This window comes from Cnephaeus nilssonii (assembly GCF_951640355.1).
Source record: "Cnephaeus nilssonii genome assembly, chromosome: 9".
Classification (NCBI taxonomy): Eukaryota; Metazoa; Chordata; class Mammalia; order Chiroptera; family Vespertilionidae; genus Cnephaeus; species Cnephaeus nilssonii.
Window position 1 is genome coordinate 91,379,408 of NC_137080.1, and position 21,123 is coordinate 91,400,530.

Genomic DNA, 21,123 nt, shown 5'->3' on the forward strand with positions numbered 1-21,123 from the left:
AAGCCCAGCACAGCATAAAGGCAGGTAGTGCTTACTCTGTACCAGGCACTATTTATTATGCCCATGGCTCATGCACTCTTCCTACTACTCTGTGAAGTAAGTCCCATTAGTATTCCCATTTCACAGATGAGGAAACAGAGACAGAACAGGAATGTACAACTTGCCCAAGGTTAAAAGAGTGGAAATGTCAGGGGTTGCATTCAAAACTATTTGACCTCAGAGACTGTGATCTTAATCACAGCACATACTGCCTCTGCATTCTTCCAGCTGACAAAAAATTTAAGTCGAGAGAATGATCTTTTAAAAATATTTTATAAATGTCACAATAACCAGGGAACTAGTATTTTCTGATAATTTTCTTATCAATTCTCAATATTTATTATCAAAGTTAACCTTTACTGAAAAAGAAAGCTGGCAAAGCAGCAATGAATGAATATTCTATCCTAATCAGTCACTGTATTTTTTAAACCCCAAATTGACACATAATCTGACAAATATGATAAAACTGTGAATAATTGGTTAATATTTTGAAATCAGAACTTCCCCCAGAAAACCTGGGCTGATGGCTGCAATATCCAAAACACCAATTATGAAAAAATTGCAAGGCTCAGGTTGAGGAAGAGAGAATCCAATTTCTGTCTTATAAGACTGCTTTGCAAATAATTCTATTTTATGACATCAGGTAGTAAGAGGATTATTCTCTCACCATTTAAAAACAATTTTAAGGAGAAAAGCTAAACAATACCTAGAATCTGCCTTAATTTGTCTTGAAATAAAACCTAAAAGTCTTAATCCTCTAAAATGTCTGCTAGTTCACAAAAGTTTTAAGCAGTATTACCAATGCAACCACAGTAATTTCAAGTATAACTATTGTGTTTTAATGATTACCAATGACAAGGAATCCTATACAGGCAGGACCCCCTGACTTCACAGCTTGAGAGAGAGAACATATTTTTAGTTAGAATATTCCACCAGCATGTAATTTCCTTCAAGCCTCCTCCCCATCAGAGACCATATCCATTTTACCACTAAAATTTCCAGATGGAGGGTGAGACAGTCTATACACTATGTAAGTACATAAGACCAGTCTATACAGTAATAACTACGAAGCATTGCTGCTAGGCTGCAACTGAATCAACTGAAAAGCATTATTCCTGGCAGAAGTGTCTTGCAAGAATTAACAAAATCACTGTATGTTGTTTCCATGAAGCTCAAAGACTAATCCATGACAACCAATTGTCCAGTTCCAACTCATCACATATAAAAAGGTTTCCAAAATAAATCTTTCAAGAGTAGACAAAAGCAAGCATCGTGCAATGTTACTAAGTGCTTATAGAAGACATGCCAACTTTTAAAAGTAGTGAACTAGGGAGTGGGAGGAAAATGTAGATGAACACATTTTAAACAAGTAAATTCCAAAAGGAGCATTAATAGAAAGCCCAGTTTCTATAGCATTTGTTTCTGGAAAGCAAATGTAATTACATTTTTGTAAAGGCAGTGCTCATGACAGTGTTCATGACATCTCAAATAAATTAAAAGTTTGACTTGAGGACAGCTGGACAGCTATCTATACCTAGTTCTCCCATCTTTAAAAAGGAGGTAAATGAGTAGGACTTTATTAGGCTAAAGGCAGAAAAGATTATTTCATGGGCTGATACAAATCTTGTTTTTCACTTTTCTTGTGAAAATGGTCTCCTTTAAATTTAATCAAACTATAAACAGTATAAACCACCATTTCTTAAAGTGGCTCATACTAAAATGTATTGTACCGGCAAGAAGGCAAATGTCTACAATAAGTGATTTTCAGTGCTGTAGACAGCCCTACTCTACAACTTCAGTTATTAGGCACTTTTGGGTAACACCCAATTGTCAAGATTCCTACCCTACCACCTTTGTTTTTAAAGCATAATACAGTCAGAAAGAACCCATGAAGGAAAAAAAAACTTTTACATCTACACATTGGCATCTTTCCTATTGCCAGCCCTAATTGATAAAGCACAATTATGAAAAGGCAAAAAACACTTCCATATTTAAATAAACTATTTAAAATAATCACAGGGATTGACAACCGCAAGCCTCTGAAATACATTCAATGATCCTTATTACAGTCTGTTCTCAACACAGCAGACAATAATGCTTTAAAAATAAAAATCACATCATGTCCCTTCTCTCATCAAAAGGCAAAAATCCCTTCAACTTCAAATAAAGCCCTACATAATCCAGTAGGCTGTCCCAATTACCACTCTCACTTCATCACCTACTTCTCTGCCCTGCTCACTCAGCTCCACACCAGCTAGCCTTACTCCAGCCACTCAGGCCGCTGCTGCAATTCCAACACTTCACGCAGCCTCGGCCACAGAGCCTTTCACTGGCTGTTCTCTCTGCCTGGAATGCTCTCCCACCAGACATCCATGAATCTAATTCTTCTACTCCTTCAAAGAAGAAATAAATACAACTTTGGTTCAGTGGGTATGCTGAAGTTGGTAGGCTTTCAAAAGGATAAAGGAGCCAAAGGCACTACAACGGATAAAACGTAACCTTTCAAATAGACACTAGCCTTAAATAAGGTCTTTTCACCTAGGAATAACCCAATTCCATAATGCCTGATTAAGCCAAAATACAGCATTTGCCTAGGTCAGCAATCATTAATTTCTTTGTTAAATAAATCCATCTTCATTGCACCTAAAATTTTGGGAAATAGCTCAGACCTGATTCGAATGTTTTCCAAAGTAATTCACAAACACATTACTTCAGCATTTCTTCCACATATAGGCAGAATATCAAAACCCATCATTCTGAGGACAATGAAAATACGGTGTACATCAAAATAATATGTTGTTATACGTTTGTACAAATCCAAGGAATGCACAATACCAAGAGTGAACCCTGAGGTAAACCATGGACTTTGGGTGATTATGATGTGTCACTGTAGGTTCAGCCTTGGTGAAAAGAAAATACAGCACTCTGGGAGGGGGGTGCTAATTCCATAGTGGGAAAGCTGCAGCGGAGTGCTTGTACATCTACAAAAACACCTGCTGGAATCTATCCTGCACTCAAACCTGTGTACTCATGTGTCTCGCATTCACACATATGTAACCTGGGCACATGAGGGCATAAATGCCCCGTGGAGTAACCTTGCCAGTGGGTAAATGCTCTCCATCTCAGGTGCACTCTGCATAGGTTCCTAGAAGATCCTGGCAGTTTGTAGCCCACCAGCCCACAACAGTGAGCAACTTAATAACATACCCTTGTAGCAGCTTTCTCTCCGTCCGTCTCATTTTCCCTAGCCCCACTACTAAAATAATAGAGATGGCCACAAAACTGGGAGAATCAGAACTATTCACCAGCTTTCTCAATATGCGAGGCCCACCCCTGTCCCAGTGCAGACAGATATCCAATGCTTCAGGGTCAGCATGCAGCTCTAGTACCAGTTTCCACACACGGGTGGGATAAAAGAGAAGGAAGAACCTAGAGGGAACCAAGGCTCCATTACATATCTTTATGTAAATGTAATCATGTAAAGTGTCCCTTTAAAAGCTGGGGCAAGCAAGTTCAGAACAAAAATCATAGTCCAAACTCCCTATACTCTTCTCCATTGAACATCTGCAAGGACTCACCACCGACTCTCCAAATAGAGTACAATATGTCTGAAATGATGAAAATACATTCACTACCCATAATACACATCTTCTGTATCCATCCCAGCCCCCAGGAGAACTGGATGATAGAATTAAAGACTCTTTTGAAGTCTGTATACTGCTAAATGGCTCAGGAATAGACATGGGCTGCCAGTTTTCATCTTCCAGCTGAGGAAGACAAACGCACAAGCTTTACTCACACATCATTGAATTCCTCCAGAGACCTTGCCGGTGTGAAAACATCCAACAGACCAATTACCTATAAGAAAACATAAAAATCAAACAGTCAATAAATACTGAACTTAGTATAGCACCCATCAGGTCTATGACTATGAACTGATTCTAAATCCCGTTGAGTTCAATAACTCACAATATTATATATAGACTGTGTAACACATTTTCTACCAAAATTATGCTTTTGTTTTTACTTGTTAATATTACCTCTCATAAAAATCTAGTTTACTATTAAAATTTTCAACTCCCTAGGATTGAGTCATATATAGCTACTAGTTTATCAGGAAGCAAAAAGGTTTAGGGGTCTTGACTTAACATGCACTAATAGTCTAAGAAGCAGAAACAAGTCACACTTCTACAACTGTTATTACAGTATCATTTTTCGTTAAAAATGTTATTATTATTCCATGAAAAAGACACCAATATATGTAAGGATTTTAATCTTATCAAATTGTCCTCCATAAGTGAGGCCAACTTACATTCTCACCAATAGTGTATCCATGATCTTATGTATCCACGGCTCTCAACAGTGCTTTAAATTTAAGTGAAATCATTTTCTTTATCCTACTCTGTGGGAAGCCACCCATTGTCTTCACTATCAGAGAAGTGTAAACAAGGATCCTGGAACCCTGGTGACCCTTGAGCCCCTGGCAAGGGGCAGAGCTATGCATCGATTGTTTAGTCCAGACAATGGGGGCTCAAGCAATTTCCTGACCAAATAGTCTCACAGTAAATCTTTCTAATATTTACTGATCTTTACAATAGTCTGTCTGTTACCGCAATTACCTGCCTAAGGGCTAGATGTGTATCCAAAATTGAGTAAAAAGTTGGCAAGACCTGAACACCAGTGGAAGTACTTTCTCTTGCATTGGGCTTTCCCGCCTGGCCCCCAATATTTCCAAATTATTATTTTTTGTCTCATCTCTGTCATTTGCGCGCAGTCCCTCTTCCAGAGCCCAAACCCTGAACCCTGAACCATGCGGGACGTGGGTCTACACACTTCTCCATCTAAATCACAATTGTTTTCTTTGAGTTTGATATACTCCTGCCTTAAAATCTCTGGTCTTTTGATTACTCTCTCCCCTGTACCCACTTGTATTTTAGGTAGCTGAGAGCTAGAAGCCATTATTATCCACCTGTTCCAACATTTCTAATCACTGGTTCCTTTTATGAGATGCCCCATCTCAATACAAGAAAAGTTTAAAACAACTAAGATACAGAACAACCATCACTCAGAACCGCCTGAAATCTAGCTGAATGGAAACCCTACAACTAGAGAAGTAAAGAAGAAGCACATGGAGAATGGCAGGAGAGGTGCACAAGGAGCGGGCTGGTCCCACACGTGGCACTGTTTTCAACAGGGAGGGGTATCTCGGCTGCAGAGGCCTCCTGTGAGAAACAAGGGGTCCCAGCCCCACACCAGCCCCCCAGCCCAGGATTCCAGAGCTGGGAAGAGAAGCCCCAGACTTTGGGTTATAAAAATCAGTGACGATTGTGGCTGAGTGACACAGAGGCTGCTGGAGACCCAGCAGGTACTCTTAAAGGGCAGGCGAAGGAACTTACAAGGTCCGGCTTCCTCTGAGCTCCAGTGCCCGGCTGTGGCTTTAGGGGATCCAGACTAGCAATGATCAAGAACATCATCCCCTGCCCTAGCTGTTTTGGCTCAGTGGACAGAGTCGGCCTGCTGACTGAAGATGTCCTGGGTTGGATTGCAGTCAAAGGCACACGCCCAGGTTGTGGACTTGATCCCCAGTAGGGGGAGGGCAGGAGGCAGCTGAACAATGATTCTCATCATTGATGTTTCTATCTCTCTCTTCCTCTCCCTTCCTCTCTGAAATCAATAAAAATATATAAATTTTAAAAAGTACAATTAACTAATTTGGAAAAAATAGAGCAAATCATATTAGTAAATGCCCTATCAAATTTTAATTTCCTTAAATGAGACACACTTTATGAAATTAAAACTGTTTATTTTTTTACATCAAAGTATTTTTAATGTTTTATAGTCTTTTACAAAATATCCCTTCTCTATTAATCATATTTTTGAGTGTTAATCATAAGGAAAACATTGTAAAAAATGTTTCTCAGCATTAAAATAGATCAGGCGAACATTTTAGGAATATTACATAATCTAATGATTTCTCATTTCTTTAATGGAAATTTCCTTTTAATTCATCATATTTTGGCCTATTTTCTTATTCTTTGTGCCATTATATGACACCTAAAAGGCCAGGATTCAAATTTTTAGAAAAACAAACAAAAAAAAGCCATTTACAATACAAATAATCAGCAAATATCTGATTGCCCTACAATGGTCCAAAAGCTAACAGGGTAATACATTTTTATTAAACTAGCAAACAATCAAAAATATACACTTTAACTTAGTAATCAATCAAAGACAATATTTACTGTATTTAACACAAGCTACAAAACCACCACTTGGTCTACCATGGTAAGATTGAATCTTAGGTTCCCGAATAAAATTTATGAAAGGATTCCCTTAATCATTTTTAAATTTCAAAACTTACAGATCTCCAGGTCCTTAACGGGGCAGTCTTTGTAGTAATTACCCCGACAGCAAAAGGATGCAGCTGGCAGGCTGCTTCCCTTTAATCTTTCCTTAGAGCAGGTATTAATGAGACCAAGGTCACAAGTTCAATCAAGAACAAGCAAGCTAACTTTGCCCAGAGTAACTTACAGTCACAGAAAACATCCCTTAGTTCTTGCTACCCACCTGATAAATGTACACCTATCATTCATTATCACCAGTGAAATAAATAACTTAAGATGAACAATGCATGGATTGTGGGTCAGAGTCATTTTTGTGTAAAGATCACATGGGCATTCAGCACCTTATTTTTGTTACCAATATTTACTTAAACTTTTAAAGAGTTTTAAGCTGTTGCTATTGCTGTTGTCTTTGGTGGCCTGGTGGCTACCTAAAAATTAGATGGTGGCCCAAAACAGTCATTTAAAAAAAGAAGAAGAAAGAGGAAGAAGAGGACAAAGGAGAGGAATTCCTTTTAAAATCCTTGCGTGCCCTAACAGGTTGCTCAGTGGTTAGAGCACTGGCCGATGAGCCAAAGGGTTGCGGGTTCAATTTCTGGTCAAGGCCATGTATCTGGGTTTTGGGTTTGTTCCCCAGGGCGCGTGCAGGAGGCAACCAGTCAATGTGTCTTTCTCACACTGATATTTCTCTCTCTCTCTCTCTCTCCCCTCCCCTCCTCTCTCCCTTTCACTCTCCCTCTGAAAAGCAATGGAAAAAATAGCCTCAGGTGAGGATTAACAATAACAAAAAATCCTTGCTTAAGCTTACTTGAAGTCTTGGTTCTTTACAAGGTAAAACTACTTTTACATTGTAAGCACCTAACAATTGTTTGTAGACAAGACTAAAACTCAGGAATTTTTCTACATTGAGTCAGTCTTTTGGTCTCTTCTCATTCCCCCTTCAAACATTTGCCAAAACAACAGAGAACTATGAAACATTCAGCCATATGCCTTCTTTTGTTCAAACAACAAAATCACCAATATCTAAGCATAGGTGACCCTACAATGATACTGCTAAAATCTAAACATCTTAATATAAAAATGATGGACTGCTATTAAGCAAGTTGTTTATAAAATAATAAACCCTGTTTTTCTAATACAGTCAGCCCTCTTTCTCTTTTTAATGTTTCTTTTTCCCCATTTTATTTTAGAGAGAGAGAAAGAGAGAGGGAGAGGGAGAGAGAGAGAGACATCAACATCAATATTGATCAGCTGCCTCCTGCACACCCCCTACCAGGGATGGACTCAGAAACCCAGGCATGTGCCCTGACAGGGCATCGGACTGAGACCTCCTGGTGCATGGGTAGACACTCAACCACTGAACGACCCTAGCCAGGCTCAGCTCTCCTTTTAAACGGAGTCTTAACCAATCCTAAATGAGAAAAACTGTATCCATCACTGTGGCGTCCTCATTTCTACAAATACAAAATGGCCCAAATGTAACCAGCCCAATGTCATGACACATTTCAAATTATCACATTACAGAAAATTAAAGCATAGAAAACTAAATAAGGTTGTTGCTTATGATCACTGAGGAAAGTCAAGGCATGGATTCAGATAACCCAAAATAAACTGTGCCCTAAATACTGGCTTAATTTGTCTACAACGAAAAGCAAAACAATGAAGTATATATAGCACTTGCTTGCCCTAACAGGTTGCTCAGTGGTTAGAGCAGATGTTCTTAAATTAGTGTGGGATCCTGGGGCCTCCTGGAGGTATTTTAGGGTTCTATCTATGTTTGCTTGCATTCCATTTTCTAAGTATTCTTTATATTTAAAAAGCTATGACAATGTCTCTGTCATATTAATATGTAATGAAAACAGCATACACACTAACTGTGCTAAAAACCCAATGTAAACCTATCAGTTAAGCTGCCAGGCCACCTTGATTTTATGCAGACCTTGGATTCAAGCTTCTCTTGCCAGCTTTTTCCACAATCTCAACTTCTTGTAAACATGTCACTGGTTAGAAAAACTGCAGCTCTGCACTGAAATTTTTAAAAACTTAGGCTTACACATGGATGCTCCTATAAAATTATACCTGAGAATAATTATAAATTATAATTATAAATTTATAATTACAGTAGGTCCTCGGGTTACGTCGGAGACCTGTTCCTACGGCACGACGTAACGCGATTTTCGCCCTAAGTCGGAACCCACCTACATAAGCACCTACGTCACTCACATAGAGCACATACACAGCAGTAATGAAGTGAAACAGTAAAAAAAAATTTTAAAGGAAGATAACAATTCCTGACCTTTACTTGTGGTAAATAAATAATAAAAAACATAAAGCACGCCCTGACCGGTTTGGCTCAGTGGATAGAGAGTTGGCCTGTGGACACAAGGGTCCCAGGTTCGATTCCGGTCGAGGGCATGTACACCTTGGTTGCGGGCACATACCCAGTAGGGGGTGTGCAAGAGGCAGCTGATGGATGTTTCTCTCTCATCGATGTTTCTAGCTCTCTATCCTTCTCCCTTTCTCTCTGTAAAAAATCAATAAAATATATTTAAAAAAACAAACAAACAAAAAACATAAAGCACATATGTACATGTCGACATGATGGAACTTTTTTTTTAAATAAATAAATGGGAGATGGCGACGTAACCACGAAACGATGTACGTTGAGTCCGACGTAACCCGAGGACTGTCTGTATTATACCTAGGAAAAATTATAACAGCACCCATAATCCAGTTCTGAATTTAAATCTCAATGTAGAAGAAATTTATACTTTGTGAAACAAGTGTATATTAATAATGTATCACTTATCATGGGGTTTTTTTCTTACTATGGACAAACAAGTTCAATTATTAAAACAGAAAAGGTCTGAATAGCCAAGTAAGAAATTTAGGTTTTGAATTTTTCCTCTACACAGTAACAATCAATAGTGTCAAATGACTCTCAAATCTCTATGGTCATTGTTTCTACAATGCTACAAAATTTACAGTTCCTTTCACATAGCAATCACATAAATTCTTTTTAACCTGATTTCAAAACACAGGCAAATAAGTGTCCTCAGTCAATTGTTTTTTCACTTTCAGATAATATTCCAACTGCATCCACTTATTTACCATCTTAGAACTTTTAAGCACTCCTTTGCAGGATGGCAATGCTCTCAAATTTCCAAACTGATAGGAAAGAAAAAGCTTTTTTAATTTAAACAATGTCTTCATCATATTTATTAAAATACCCAAATCTGGTAAAGCTGCTTTTGCAGACCGAAAAGAAAAATTATAATATTAATTTGTACATAAAATAATAGCCATCTCTGATAGGACTTTGAGTGAGCCTAAGGTACTCCCTTCCTCAAACTTCTCCACTGAAATAACCCACAATAACACAAAATAGCCATGGATCCCCATATTTTGATAAGGTGGCTTTAAGTAAACCAGGTAAAGAACACAACATTTTTTTTGTAATATTTTCTCTTAAAACTCGCTATGAATTGCTGTAACTCATAATATATCCTTTTTTATTAAAAATTATTTTAATATTTTCCCTCTAAAAATCGTTGAGTAAAACCCAAACTCCAAGAAGATGCTCCAATTGCATCCCAAGGCTTTGACATAAAGCCGTGGCCACTAACACCCAGTGTAAGAAGCATGGTCCAAAGTCCGATGCCCTCGAATGTATTTCCATCGGCAGTAATTAAAACAGTTTTTTCTAGTCCATTCAGAGCAGAATTGAGTGAAGAACTTACGTTTTCATGTTTCATATGTTTGAGCAGCCGCAGCTCTCTGTAGGTCCTTTTGGCATGAATGATGGACTGAAACGGTCTGGAGAGCTTCTTCACGGCCACACGTAACCCAGTTTTTGTGTCAAAAGCAGAACTAAGGGAAAAAAAACACAAAAAACCCCATCATTACATGTGCTCTAAATACTTCAAAATTAAGCACTTACAAGGCTATTTCATTTTCAAATTAAATGGGTCTATAACAAAATACCAAAAAAGGATAAAGATAAAAACTAAAATAACCTGTAATTCCATTACCCAAATAAAACTTGTTACTATTTTTGGTGTTTCCTATTAGCCTTTTTTTTCTACGCATCTAAATCCAGGGTCAGCAAACTTTTCTGTGAAGGGCTGGACAGTAAGTGTTTTAGACTCTGTGAGGCCTAGAGTCTCTGTCACAGCTACTCAACTCTGTGGTGGTAGCTGAAAAGCAGCCAGATAATAAATTTAAAAAATGGAAGTGGCCATGTCCCAGTAGCTCAAGAAAGGAGGCACCTGTTCAGAGAAGCCAACAGACTAATACACAAAGAGCAAGATTCCAGCTGGCCTCTCTGCCTGAGTCTCAGTGTCCCTTTGCCACAATAAGCTGGCTGTTCAGAGTAGACGCCTTGGAAACCACCATGTTTTCAGGACAAGTTGGTATAAAAACTTTTTGAGCACCTTTAAAGTATCTGACACTTTTTAGAAGCTGAGATATAGTAGGGAACAAGCCAACAAACCCCTACCCTCAGAGGAAGGGGGGAGAGAGGAAGAGCAAAGTAATAAAATAACTTCAAATAGTGATGAATGCCCAGCCAGTGTTGTTCAGTGGTGGGTGTCAACCCATGAACCAAGAGGTCACCAGTTTGATTCCAGGTCTGGCATATTCCCAGGTTGTGGGCTCAATCCCAAGTAGAGGGCAAGCAGGAGACAGCTGATCAAGGTTTCTATCTCTCTATCCCTCTCTCTAAAAAATCCAAAAAACATATTTAAAAATATAGTGATGAATGCTATGACTAAATAAAACAGGATAATGGTATACAGGGTTAAGAAAACCAATGGAGTCATGCTTTAGCTAGGATGTCTGGGGAAGCTGAGACAACTGAATGTACGTAGCAACCATGTGAAAAAATAGGAAAGAAGAGCTTCCAGCATCAAAAAAATAATACTTACTGAATCTTCACTGAATACCAGGAACCACTGAAAGCATCTGACATTTTTAAAATTAACTCTTTTAGTCCCCAACATCCCTCTGTAGTAAGTACTATTATCACTTTTACAAATGAGGAAACTGAAGCCCAGAGATGTTAAATAACCTTCACAAAGCTAGAAAGTGGCAGAAAGAAGTCTGGAACCAGAGCTCATGCTATTAGCCACTTTGCTATGCTGCCTCTCGGAAGAGCAGGTGCAAACAAAGGGGAAAGGAAACAGGTAGAAAAACGACGGCATGCTGAAGTGGCCGAGAGAAAGACGGCGTGCGAGCACAGGGAGCAAGCGGAGTTGAAGAGAATGAGGTCAGAGGTGTACTCGCAGGCAGAGGCTGACCACACAGAACATCTGCAGCAACAAACTTACTATGCATGTTAAGTATTTTTAGAGACTTGGCTAATTCCATCATGCCTCATCCTCCTGTTTCTGTCAGTCTCGAATGGGCGCCCGAGACTTTCAGATCATTTATCACCACCAAACTCTCTTTCCCATATGACTCTGGACTTACTCCAGAAGCTCCCTACCTTCACTCCCAAATCCTTACACTATGTCTTTGCTCTTCAACTCCCTCTTTGTGATAAACTCATGTACATCTTCAACCCCTTTTCTGAACCTTCCCTCCATCTCTGCTTTCACTAAAACTAAGCTGTACCTTGAAGATACTACTTCCCTCACAGCCTGGCATCTAGAGGGCACCCTCTCCCTCATATCCCAGGTTCCTCAAGGCTAGCAGGGTGGGTAGATGTCCGCCTTGCCAAGCATTACCACTTCCAACCCTAACTCTCCCTTTGTTTTATAAAAGTCCCTGCTCACAACCCTCTCTGCTGCTGTTATCCACTGACCTGGGATTTTTCCATCATTCATTGAAAAGTTAGTTTCTATCTCAAAGTCTCTCTCCACTCCCAACTTCTGTCATCATTCTTGGCAACCTCAATATCCAGGTGGAGGGCACATCCAACATCCTGGTCTCAGTTTCCTGACCTCTCCAGGAAACTCCACCTCATTCAGCCACCTTTGTGCCACACTCTGGACTTCTATCACCACGAAGAGCTGCCCTGCCTACCAAATTTTGAATGCCAGCACTGGTTTTCCATCACAAACCTGTGCCTTTTAGTTTTAGTTTGCTTGTACCCTAACCATGCTAATTCATTAACCTCTTCATCATTGCTTATTTCTATCCTGCACCCTCTCATGTCTTCATTTCCTGTCTTGTCAGGCTTAGACTGTAGTCTAGGTTCCCTTGTACCACTTCTCTAATCCCTCCCTCCTTCCCTCATATCTCTCTCTCTCTCTCTCTCTCTCTCTCTCTCTCTCTCTCTCTCTCTCTCTCTCTCATACCTAGATAAAGTCTAACTCTGGGAGATCTCAACTATTTAATTCTCCATGTCTGACTGTGGTTGAAAAACTGTGGTTGAAGAAAAAAAAAAAAAAAGAAATCACAATCATACAGATCGGTTTCACTCTTAATTTCTTACCTTAACCTCAAATAAGCCTCTCAATACTGCCATTTTTTTCTTAAAGTTGATTTTCCTACTCAAAGTCAGCCTTTGACAACGTCACCCTCCTTCCTCAGGAGTAGCCCATGCTTTCATTGAGGAAACAGAAACCATCCAAGGGGAACTCCTTCTGCCTACCATTAAATCTACAAACCTATGGACCCACCTTCTCTGTATTCTCTCTTGCCATAGTGAAGGGCGCATGCTCTTTCTTATAAAAAGCCCATCTTCCCTCATCTTTTCAAGGACTAACTCCTTTGTTCCCTTTCTCTCTCATATCTTCAGTTTCTCCCTAAGGGATCATTCTCATCAGCATAAAAATGCTCTAGTTATTTGCCACCCTCAACAACAAATGAAAAATCTCTCTTGACAGCTCCCCATCACAGTTAAAACCTTTCCCGTGGTTTTCAAAGTGTGGTTCCTAGACCAGCAGATTCAGTACCACATAGGCACTTAGAAGAAATGTAAATGTTCAGGTACCACCCCAGACCTACTGAATCAGAAAGTCTGAAGTGGGTCCAATAATATGTACTTTATCAAGCCCTCCACATAATTTTCTAAAAGACTTTTTATTGATTTTTGGAGAGAGAGGGAAAAAGAGGGAGACAGAGAAAGAGAGAAACATCAATGTGAGAGCGGAACATTGATCTGCTGTCTCCTGAAGGGAATTGAGTCTACACCCCGGCATGTGCCCTGACCAGGAATGGACCCAGCAACCTTTCAGTGCGTGGGATGATGCCCAACTGAGTCACCAGCCAGGGCCCTCTATGTAATTTTAACATACACTGGAATTTTAGAACCAATAATCCATGGACCAGCAGCACTGGAATTATCTGGATGCTCTTAGAATGCAGAATCTCAGGCCCTGGAAAAGAATCTACATTTTGACAAGATTTCCAGGTAATTCATCTGCATCTTAAAGTTGAAGCAGCACAGATCTACATGACATTTCCTCAGGCTACCACACTGCTCTTCTCAGTGCCCTTAATGGCCTCATTACCAAATCCAATGGCCACTTTTCTGGATCAGCAATGGACATAGTTACCACCTTCCCTTTCTCTAAACACCATCCACCCTGGAGTCCATATCAGTACATTCGAATGGTTTTCTATGTCCTCTGCGGCAGCACCTTTTCTGTCTCCACTAGTCAAGCTCTGCACGTTGGAGTTCTTCGGGGCACAGTACTGGGCCCTCTTCTCTTCTGTCTCACATTCTCATTCTTGATGATCTCATCTCTACCCATGACTTTAAATTAAATGCCATCTATATACTGAAAACTCCCAAATCTACATCTCTCACAGAAATCTCCTCTGCGCTTGACTGCCTACCTGACATCCTATATAATAAAGAGGTAATATGCTAATTGACCCTCACACCCTCACAAGATGGTGGCGCCCACAGCCACAAGATGGTGGTGCCCAGTCCCCTCAGCCATGCTGGCAGTGAATTTTCATGTGACCATTACCTTTTTAAAAATTCCTTACCAAAGGATATGATTATTTCTTTTAGATCATCTGTTCTCGGGGAGCAGGCCCAAGCCAGCAGGTGGGCATCCCCCAAGGGTCCCAGACTGTGAGAGGGTGCAGGCTGGGCTGAGGGACCCCCCGTGTGCATGAATTTTCATGCACCAGGTCTCTAGTCTCCATATAAAAACACATAAGCATCTAAATTTAGCAAATTCAAAACACCCAAAACTATTTCTCCCTGTCTCCTTTATCTCAGCAAATAAAGTTTTCATCCAGTTGCTCGAGCCAGACATTTGAATGCCATCCTTGATTTCTCCCTTTCCTTGTTTCCTGCCCCTGACCCATGCAAATCTATCGGCAAATCTCCTGGTTTCCATCTCCAAAACACATCTCTAATTCAACTTCTCTCTCTCTTTTTCTGTTAATCCCCACTGGAGGATATTTTTTCCATTGATTTTTAGAGAGAATGGAAGGGAGTGAGGGAGCAGGGAGAGGGAGCAGAAGGGAGTGAGAGAGACACAGAGAGAAAAGCATTGATGTGAAAGGAACACATTGATTGGCTGCCTCCCATAAGTGCCCTGAATAGGACCAGAAATCTAACCCTCGAGCCTTTGGTGCTCAGGCCAACACTAACCACTGAGCACACTGTCCAGGGCTAATTCAATTTTTCATTTTACTGCTTCCACACCAGCCCAAGTCATCCTCATCACCAGACTGCTCCTTATACTGGTCTCCCACTATTTTGCTACTTTCTAATATACTCTCCACAAGCATCCAATACAACCTTTAAAAAATATAACTTAGATGACACCACTCCCCTGCTTCAAATCCTTCAAAGAATTTCCTTGGCATATAAAACAAAAAGCAAATTTCCTATCAGCCTAGAGGCTCAGGTGATCTGACCACCGGAGGCCATCCCACCCTGCTCCTGTGCTGGTGCCTCCTTGCCCTCAGGCACACTGTGCTCTGAACAGGCTGGCTCCTGTCAGTTCCCTCAACTCTTCAGGCGGGCGGTCCCTGGTCCCTGAAATGCTCTTCTCCCCACATCTCTACACTTCCACTCCCCCCACAGCTGAATCCCTATCCTTGAAGCATGGGCTTAAATAGCCATCCCTTCAGAGATGTCTTAACAGGTCCCAAGGAGCCATTCCCTGTCACAACACCCTCATTGCTTCCTACCTTATCCCACATAAAGGGAGGCGCCTGGTTCTCTTCTCTCCTACTCCCCTTGTTCCCACAAACCCATAAAAGATGAACTCCTTATTGGAAGTACCAAGTAAATTTACACTCTCTCTAAATCCCTCACTGGCTCTGGTGAGACTGAAAGCAATGGTCATTGCTCTGTCTGGCCCATTCCCTTCGACTCTCTCTGTTTCTCCTCTATTCCACTGTAAGCCTGCTGGGGCTTCTTGGAGCAAGGATGTCATCAGGTTTCTAGCTGACCTGCCTGTGACTTAGTGTGCAAGTTAAATTCAGTGGGGGGAAAAAGAAGTCCACCTGAGCTGCACGTCCAAGCATTAGAAGGCGCTCTCTATGCCAGCTTCACAGTAATAGAATACATATTTCAATCTCTATTTGACTCCTGTATCTGTTCATTACAAGGCAGGCTAGGATTAATCAGTACCTACAGACCCCAATAATTACAGTTTATTACTATGTTTATTTACAACCCAGCAGAGTGGTTAAATGAGAACTGCAGCTTTAGTATTGGACTATCAGAGTAGCTGTATAATCTTGAGGAAGTTAATTAAATTCTCTCACCCTCACATATAAAATGAGGATAATGTTTATATCCAATCTGTAGGGTGTTTGTTAGGACTAAATGTGATAAAGTCCAGTATTAGACATTACTGGACTGCCCCACTCATCGTAAACATCTCGAGGGCAAAAAGCGTCATCTGTTTTATTCACTATTGTACTATGTAAAACTCAGCATAATGCCTGGCACATGTTACAATCTCAATAAATGCTTAACAAAATATAAAAGAGTATTTTACAACAATAGTCACCTGAAATATTAAAGAAAAATTTAACTGCTCATTTGGTTCTCAATTTTGATCAATTTAATAGCATCTAATAAGAAACTGATATTAATGTTAAAAACTTACATTTATTGCCCTGCCCAGTGTTGCTCAGTGGTTACAGCATTGGCCTGAGCACTGAAGGATCTCGGGTTCGATTCCCAGTTAAGGGCATGTACTGGGTTGCAGGTTCAATCCCTGGCCCTTGTTAAGGCTCATGTAGGAGGCAGCCAATTGATGTCTCTCTCTCATATCGATGTTTCTCTCTCTCTCTCTCCCCCATCCCTACCACCCTTCAACTCTGAAAAAGAATGGAAAAAATATCCTCAAGTGAGGATAAAAAAATTTTTTTTAAACTACATTTATTGACAGTCACTGTTTTCGGATCTTTACATGAATGAATGTCTTTAATTATCACAACTTTATGAGAAGGCACTATTATTATTCCCATTTCATACATGAGAGAACTGATGAGGCAAACAGAGGTTAAGTAATGTATTCAGGGAATAGACAGAAATTGGGAGAGCTGCAATTCAAATCCAAATGGTGTGTTTTTTGTTAATCCTCACCTGAGGGTATTTTTTCCATTGCTTTTCAGAGAGTGGAAGGAAGGAAGGAAGGAAGAGGAAGAGAGAGAGAAACATCAATGTGAGAGAGACACATTGATTGGTTGCTCAGGAATGCAACCCAACTGGGGCCAGAATCGAACCCGAGACCCATTGGTGCATATGCAGACACTCTAACCACTGTGAAAACTGGCAGGGTTAGCTTTACCTTTTAATAGGAGCATTAGTAAAGTGAGAAGCATAAGTCATCTGTGTTGTTCTGTTACCCTAAAACAAAGGAGACACTCAAACTTTAATAAAACCGCTATTAACAATTATTTTCCCTTCAAATGATACTTACATGGCTATACTCCTAATATATAGGGGTGGGCAAACGTTGACTTACAATTGTAAAACAAATAAATAATACAAGAATAAACTGTTTCATGTACTCACAACTGTAAACTTACTTTTGCCCATGCCTGCATAATTTATACTATTTCTTCCATAATTGCATGATTTCCTCAGAACAGACGAATAATTTTTTTCAAAGGACACACATTCCCAATGTTTTTAAAAAATGTATTTTTTATTGATTTCAGAGAGGAAGGGAGAGGAAGAAATAGAAATATCAATGATGAGAGAGAATCACTGATCAGCTGACTCCTGCACATCCCTCACTGGGGATCGAGCCCACAACCTGGGCATGTGCCCTTGACTGGAGTCAAAGCCAGGACCCTTCAGTCTTCAGGCCGACCCTCTATCCACTGAGCCAAACCAGCTAGGGCCACTCCCACTTTTTAAAACATATTTTACTCACAAAAGAGAACAAGTAGGAATTGTTTAGAGAAACTGCTCTCTGCTTAATAGTTAGTAATCATTATAGCAAAAGCTGCGGAAGCACGGAATATACAATCCATTCCCACCCCCATCTCTTTAAGCAATTAATTGCTCTGACCCAGCCTCCTGTTTCGACCACTAATCAAAGCAGTATTTGGAGAGAGAAGAAATCATGTAACTCATTCTAAATTAAACATTGTAATTAACAAAAGCAGAAATACCTACTAATATTAACAACTCACCCAAGGTCATATAAGTAGTATGCAGTGGGATTCAAAGCCAAATCTGTCTAATTTCAATGCTCACTCTTTTTCCAGGATGCCAAGCTGCCAGAATAAGGACAACCCTAGGACCAACTTTTGACTTTGCCTTTATTATATGACTCACTTACTAATATTAGCAGTTGAGAAAATTCCTCTTAAATCACATTTTAAAAACTACAAATAAAACTTTGTTTTCATTGACAACATCATAAAATGGAATTATCTTTATGATGATCAGATTCTCCAAACTAAAATTCAGAACACATTGCTAAATAAGTTTTCCCCTGAATATAAATTCAAATGAAGTCTCCCAAAGTTATAGTTAATTCACATTTTATAAAATCACTGATGAGGTTAAACAAAATAAAGAAATAAATATAAAATTCATTAAAAGCAGTTATTACAACATTAGGATGTCACTGTCACTCATTTACTGCTGATCATAAATGCAGTGCCTAGGACACAATAATAGTCATTAAGAAAATTGAATGTTTTGTTATACATTCATACTTGCCTCCCCCGCAACTGCCCAGAAAATAAAAAAAGGCTTACTAGGTTCTTAATACATACTAATATAATTTTGTTTAACTTCTAAATGTATTTATATATCCCACCCTGCTTTAATCCACAATGAATTTAAAGCAGCCTGGAAATATATACCCACAACTGTGATTAAGAGAAAATAAGATAAATAAGAAATTCACTATGGGTGAGTTTAGCATAAATGTTTATCAGGAGGACCTTTTTAAATATGGTTAGAGGTGGGCCTCAAATTTGGCTCGGAGCCCACTAAAGCTATGACACAAAAACAACCAGTGAAGTCACGTGTCACAGGAACCATATAATAAAAACAAACCGGGTACTCAGGAGAACTGAAGAGAGGCATAATTATTCCTGTAATAAAACTAGGGAAAAGTTCCTCCTCCTGTGTATGTTTATGAAGAAGACACTTATAATGTGGCAAAGATGTCCTAGCAACATCTTTACACAAGTATAACAGTGTGTTTCAGGTGGTTCTTTCCTTAGAGCATCCTTCACAAAGCCAAAATTCAGTTCATTGTTAGCAAAGGAGAAAGGAGAGTGAGTATAAAACAGCAGGGTATGCTGCTCCGACAGACTTAATCCGAGAGGAAATCTTCAGTATGTTTAGAAAAACAGATTAATAAACTCCAAATTCCTTAGACAATCTTCCAAAGATGATGATTCCCAGACTTTGTGTTTGTTCCATGACTGGCACCTGGCGTGCAGATGTGTTGCAGGATAAAGGCAGAGCAATATGCTTTGTCAGCTGAGCTGGTAGGTAGAGGGAGGGAGAGAACCTCTTAAAAAGGTGATGTGCTGCCTAACCCGGACAAGTGCCACGTCCACAGAGCGTGAGAGGACGAATGAGGGCCCCAGGATTGTCCTCAGAAAACAATGTGCATTTTCCCCAACAGAATGAAAAACAATCACCTGGCAAGCCTCTGAATAATTTGTGGGGATCATAAGTAACTTCACAATTTCTTTCAATGGTCATAGATGACTTTTCTAATCCCCATGTGATGTTAATAAGGAAAAAGGAGCCCTCAATAATGGTTAACAAGATAAACACAATTTTATTTTTGGAAATCAATGGAAATATTTACTCTTCCACAGATCATACAATTTGAGGCTTTTTTTCAGCTGAATTCCAATTATGAATTGCCTTCAAAATGTGCCTCCTAAATAACTAAGTAATTCAGATTACTAACTTGGTACCTTCTCTTTACCTAGTAATACTTGATATAAATTTCAATAAATACCATACTGGAAATACTTTTTGGTACAAATATCCCTCTACTACACAAACCTACTTTCTCTCTTCTAAATTCAGACACAGATGCAAGTATCATGTACGTTTGATGCTTATGCTCTGCCCCTTCCTAGAAATAACATGAAAATAAAGGCAACTTTATGCAAAAACTAGAGCTCAAGTTTTGATTTAGGAACCTCAAAAAATATTTTTCAGCCCAGCCAGCGTGGCTCTGTGATTGAGCACTGACCTATGAACCAGGAGGTCACGGTTCGATTCCTGGTCAGGACCCATGCCCAGGTTGCGGGCTAGACCCCCAGTTGGGGGTGTGCAGGAGGCAGTGGATCAATGATTCTCTCTCATCATTGATGTTTCTATCTCTCTCTCCCTTCCTCTCTGAAATCAATAAAAAAATATTTTTAAAAATATATATTCTTCAGAGTAGAAAGGGATTTAAAGTGACTTTATAAAACATTGTGAGCTTTCTTTTAATATCACCACTAGTTCTCAAATACCTTGTTTTAATGTCTACATAACACTTAAGAGTTTTTTCAAAAATAAAAAAATTATTTACTATTTGCACTATACATGGTATTTTAAAATGGAATTTAGTCTCTTACAATAGCACTTTCTTATTGATGGGAAGAACATAAAATGGTATTAATACAAGTATGTGCAATGCAACCAATTTCCAGCTTTTCAGTTTCTAAAACTTCTTCTCAAAGAGGCTTAAAACATAGCCCCCCTCCCCAAAAAGGATCATTAATTGATCACTTACCTTGCCTTGCAGAACTTATAGTTCAAGAACTCTTAGGCAAATTTAGTTTTTTCATGAAAATCTTATTCAGATAGAAAAATACATTTGTGATAGGATTTATTAGGGACATTAGCCATGGGGCAGGGACTCGGAGAATGGCAACACATACTAGATACTTGCCATTCCTGATCTGGTCCAGTTCCTGCTGCAAAAACTTTTTTTTTTTAAATATATATATATTTTATTGACTTTTTACAGAGAGGAAGGGAGAGGGATAGAGAGTTAGAAACATCAATGAGAGAGAAACATCGACCAGCTGCCTCCTGCACACTCCCTACCGGGGATGTGCCCGCAACCAAGGTTCGTGCCCTTGACCGGAATCGAACCTGGGACCTTTCAAGTCCGCAGGCTGACGCTATATCCACTGAGCCAAACCGGTTTCAGCCCTGCTACAAAAACTTCTAAACTACTAGAGCAAAAATGTTTTTCACAACTGCTTCAATTTTTACTGAGATAATGAAAACATCCAAACAATGTAGAAACTCACTCAGACATGCAATCTAAAAATCCAAAACCATTTGTGATTAAAATGCAATTCATCTTTATTTGCTGCAGGATCCATT

At 39.5% G+C, this 21,123-nt stretch overlaps 1 protein-coding gene across 2 annotated transcripts in view; it reads right to left on the reverse strand.

Moving 5' to 3' along the window:
• MAPK14 (mitogen-activated protein kinase 14) overlaps positions 1-21,123 on the reverse strand; it is a 65,974-nt gene that overhangs the window by 30,150 nt on the left and 14,701 nt on the right. For both annotated transcript variants that reach the window (XM_079781228.1, XM_079781227.1), the window contains exons 2-3: positions 10,121-10,250; positions 3,839-3,897 (exon numbers count right to left, since the gene is read on the reverse strand). In XM_079781228.1, the coding sequence (XP_079637354.1) occupies positions 3,839-3,897; positions 10,121-10,250 (189 nt within the window). The remainder of the gene's footprint in view (positions 1-3,838; positions 3,898-10,120; positions 10,251-21,123) is intronic.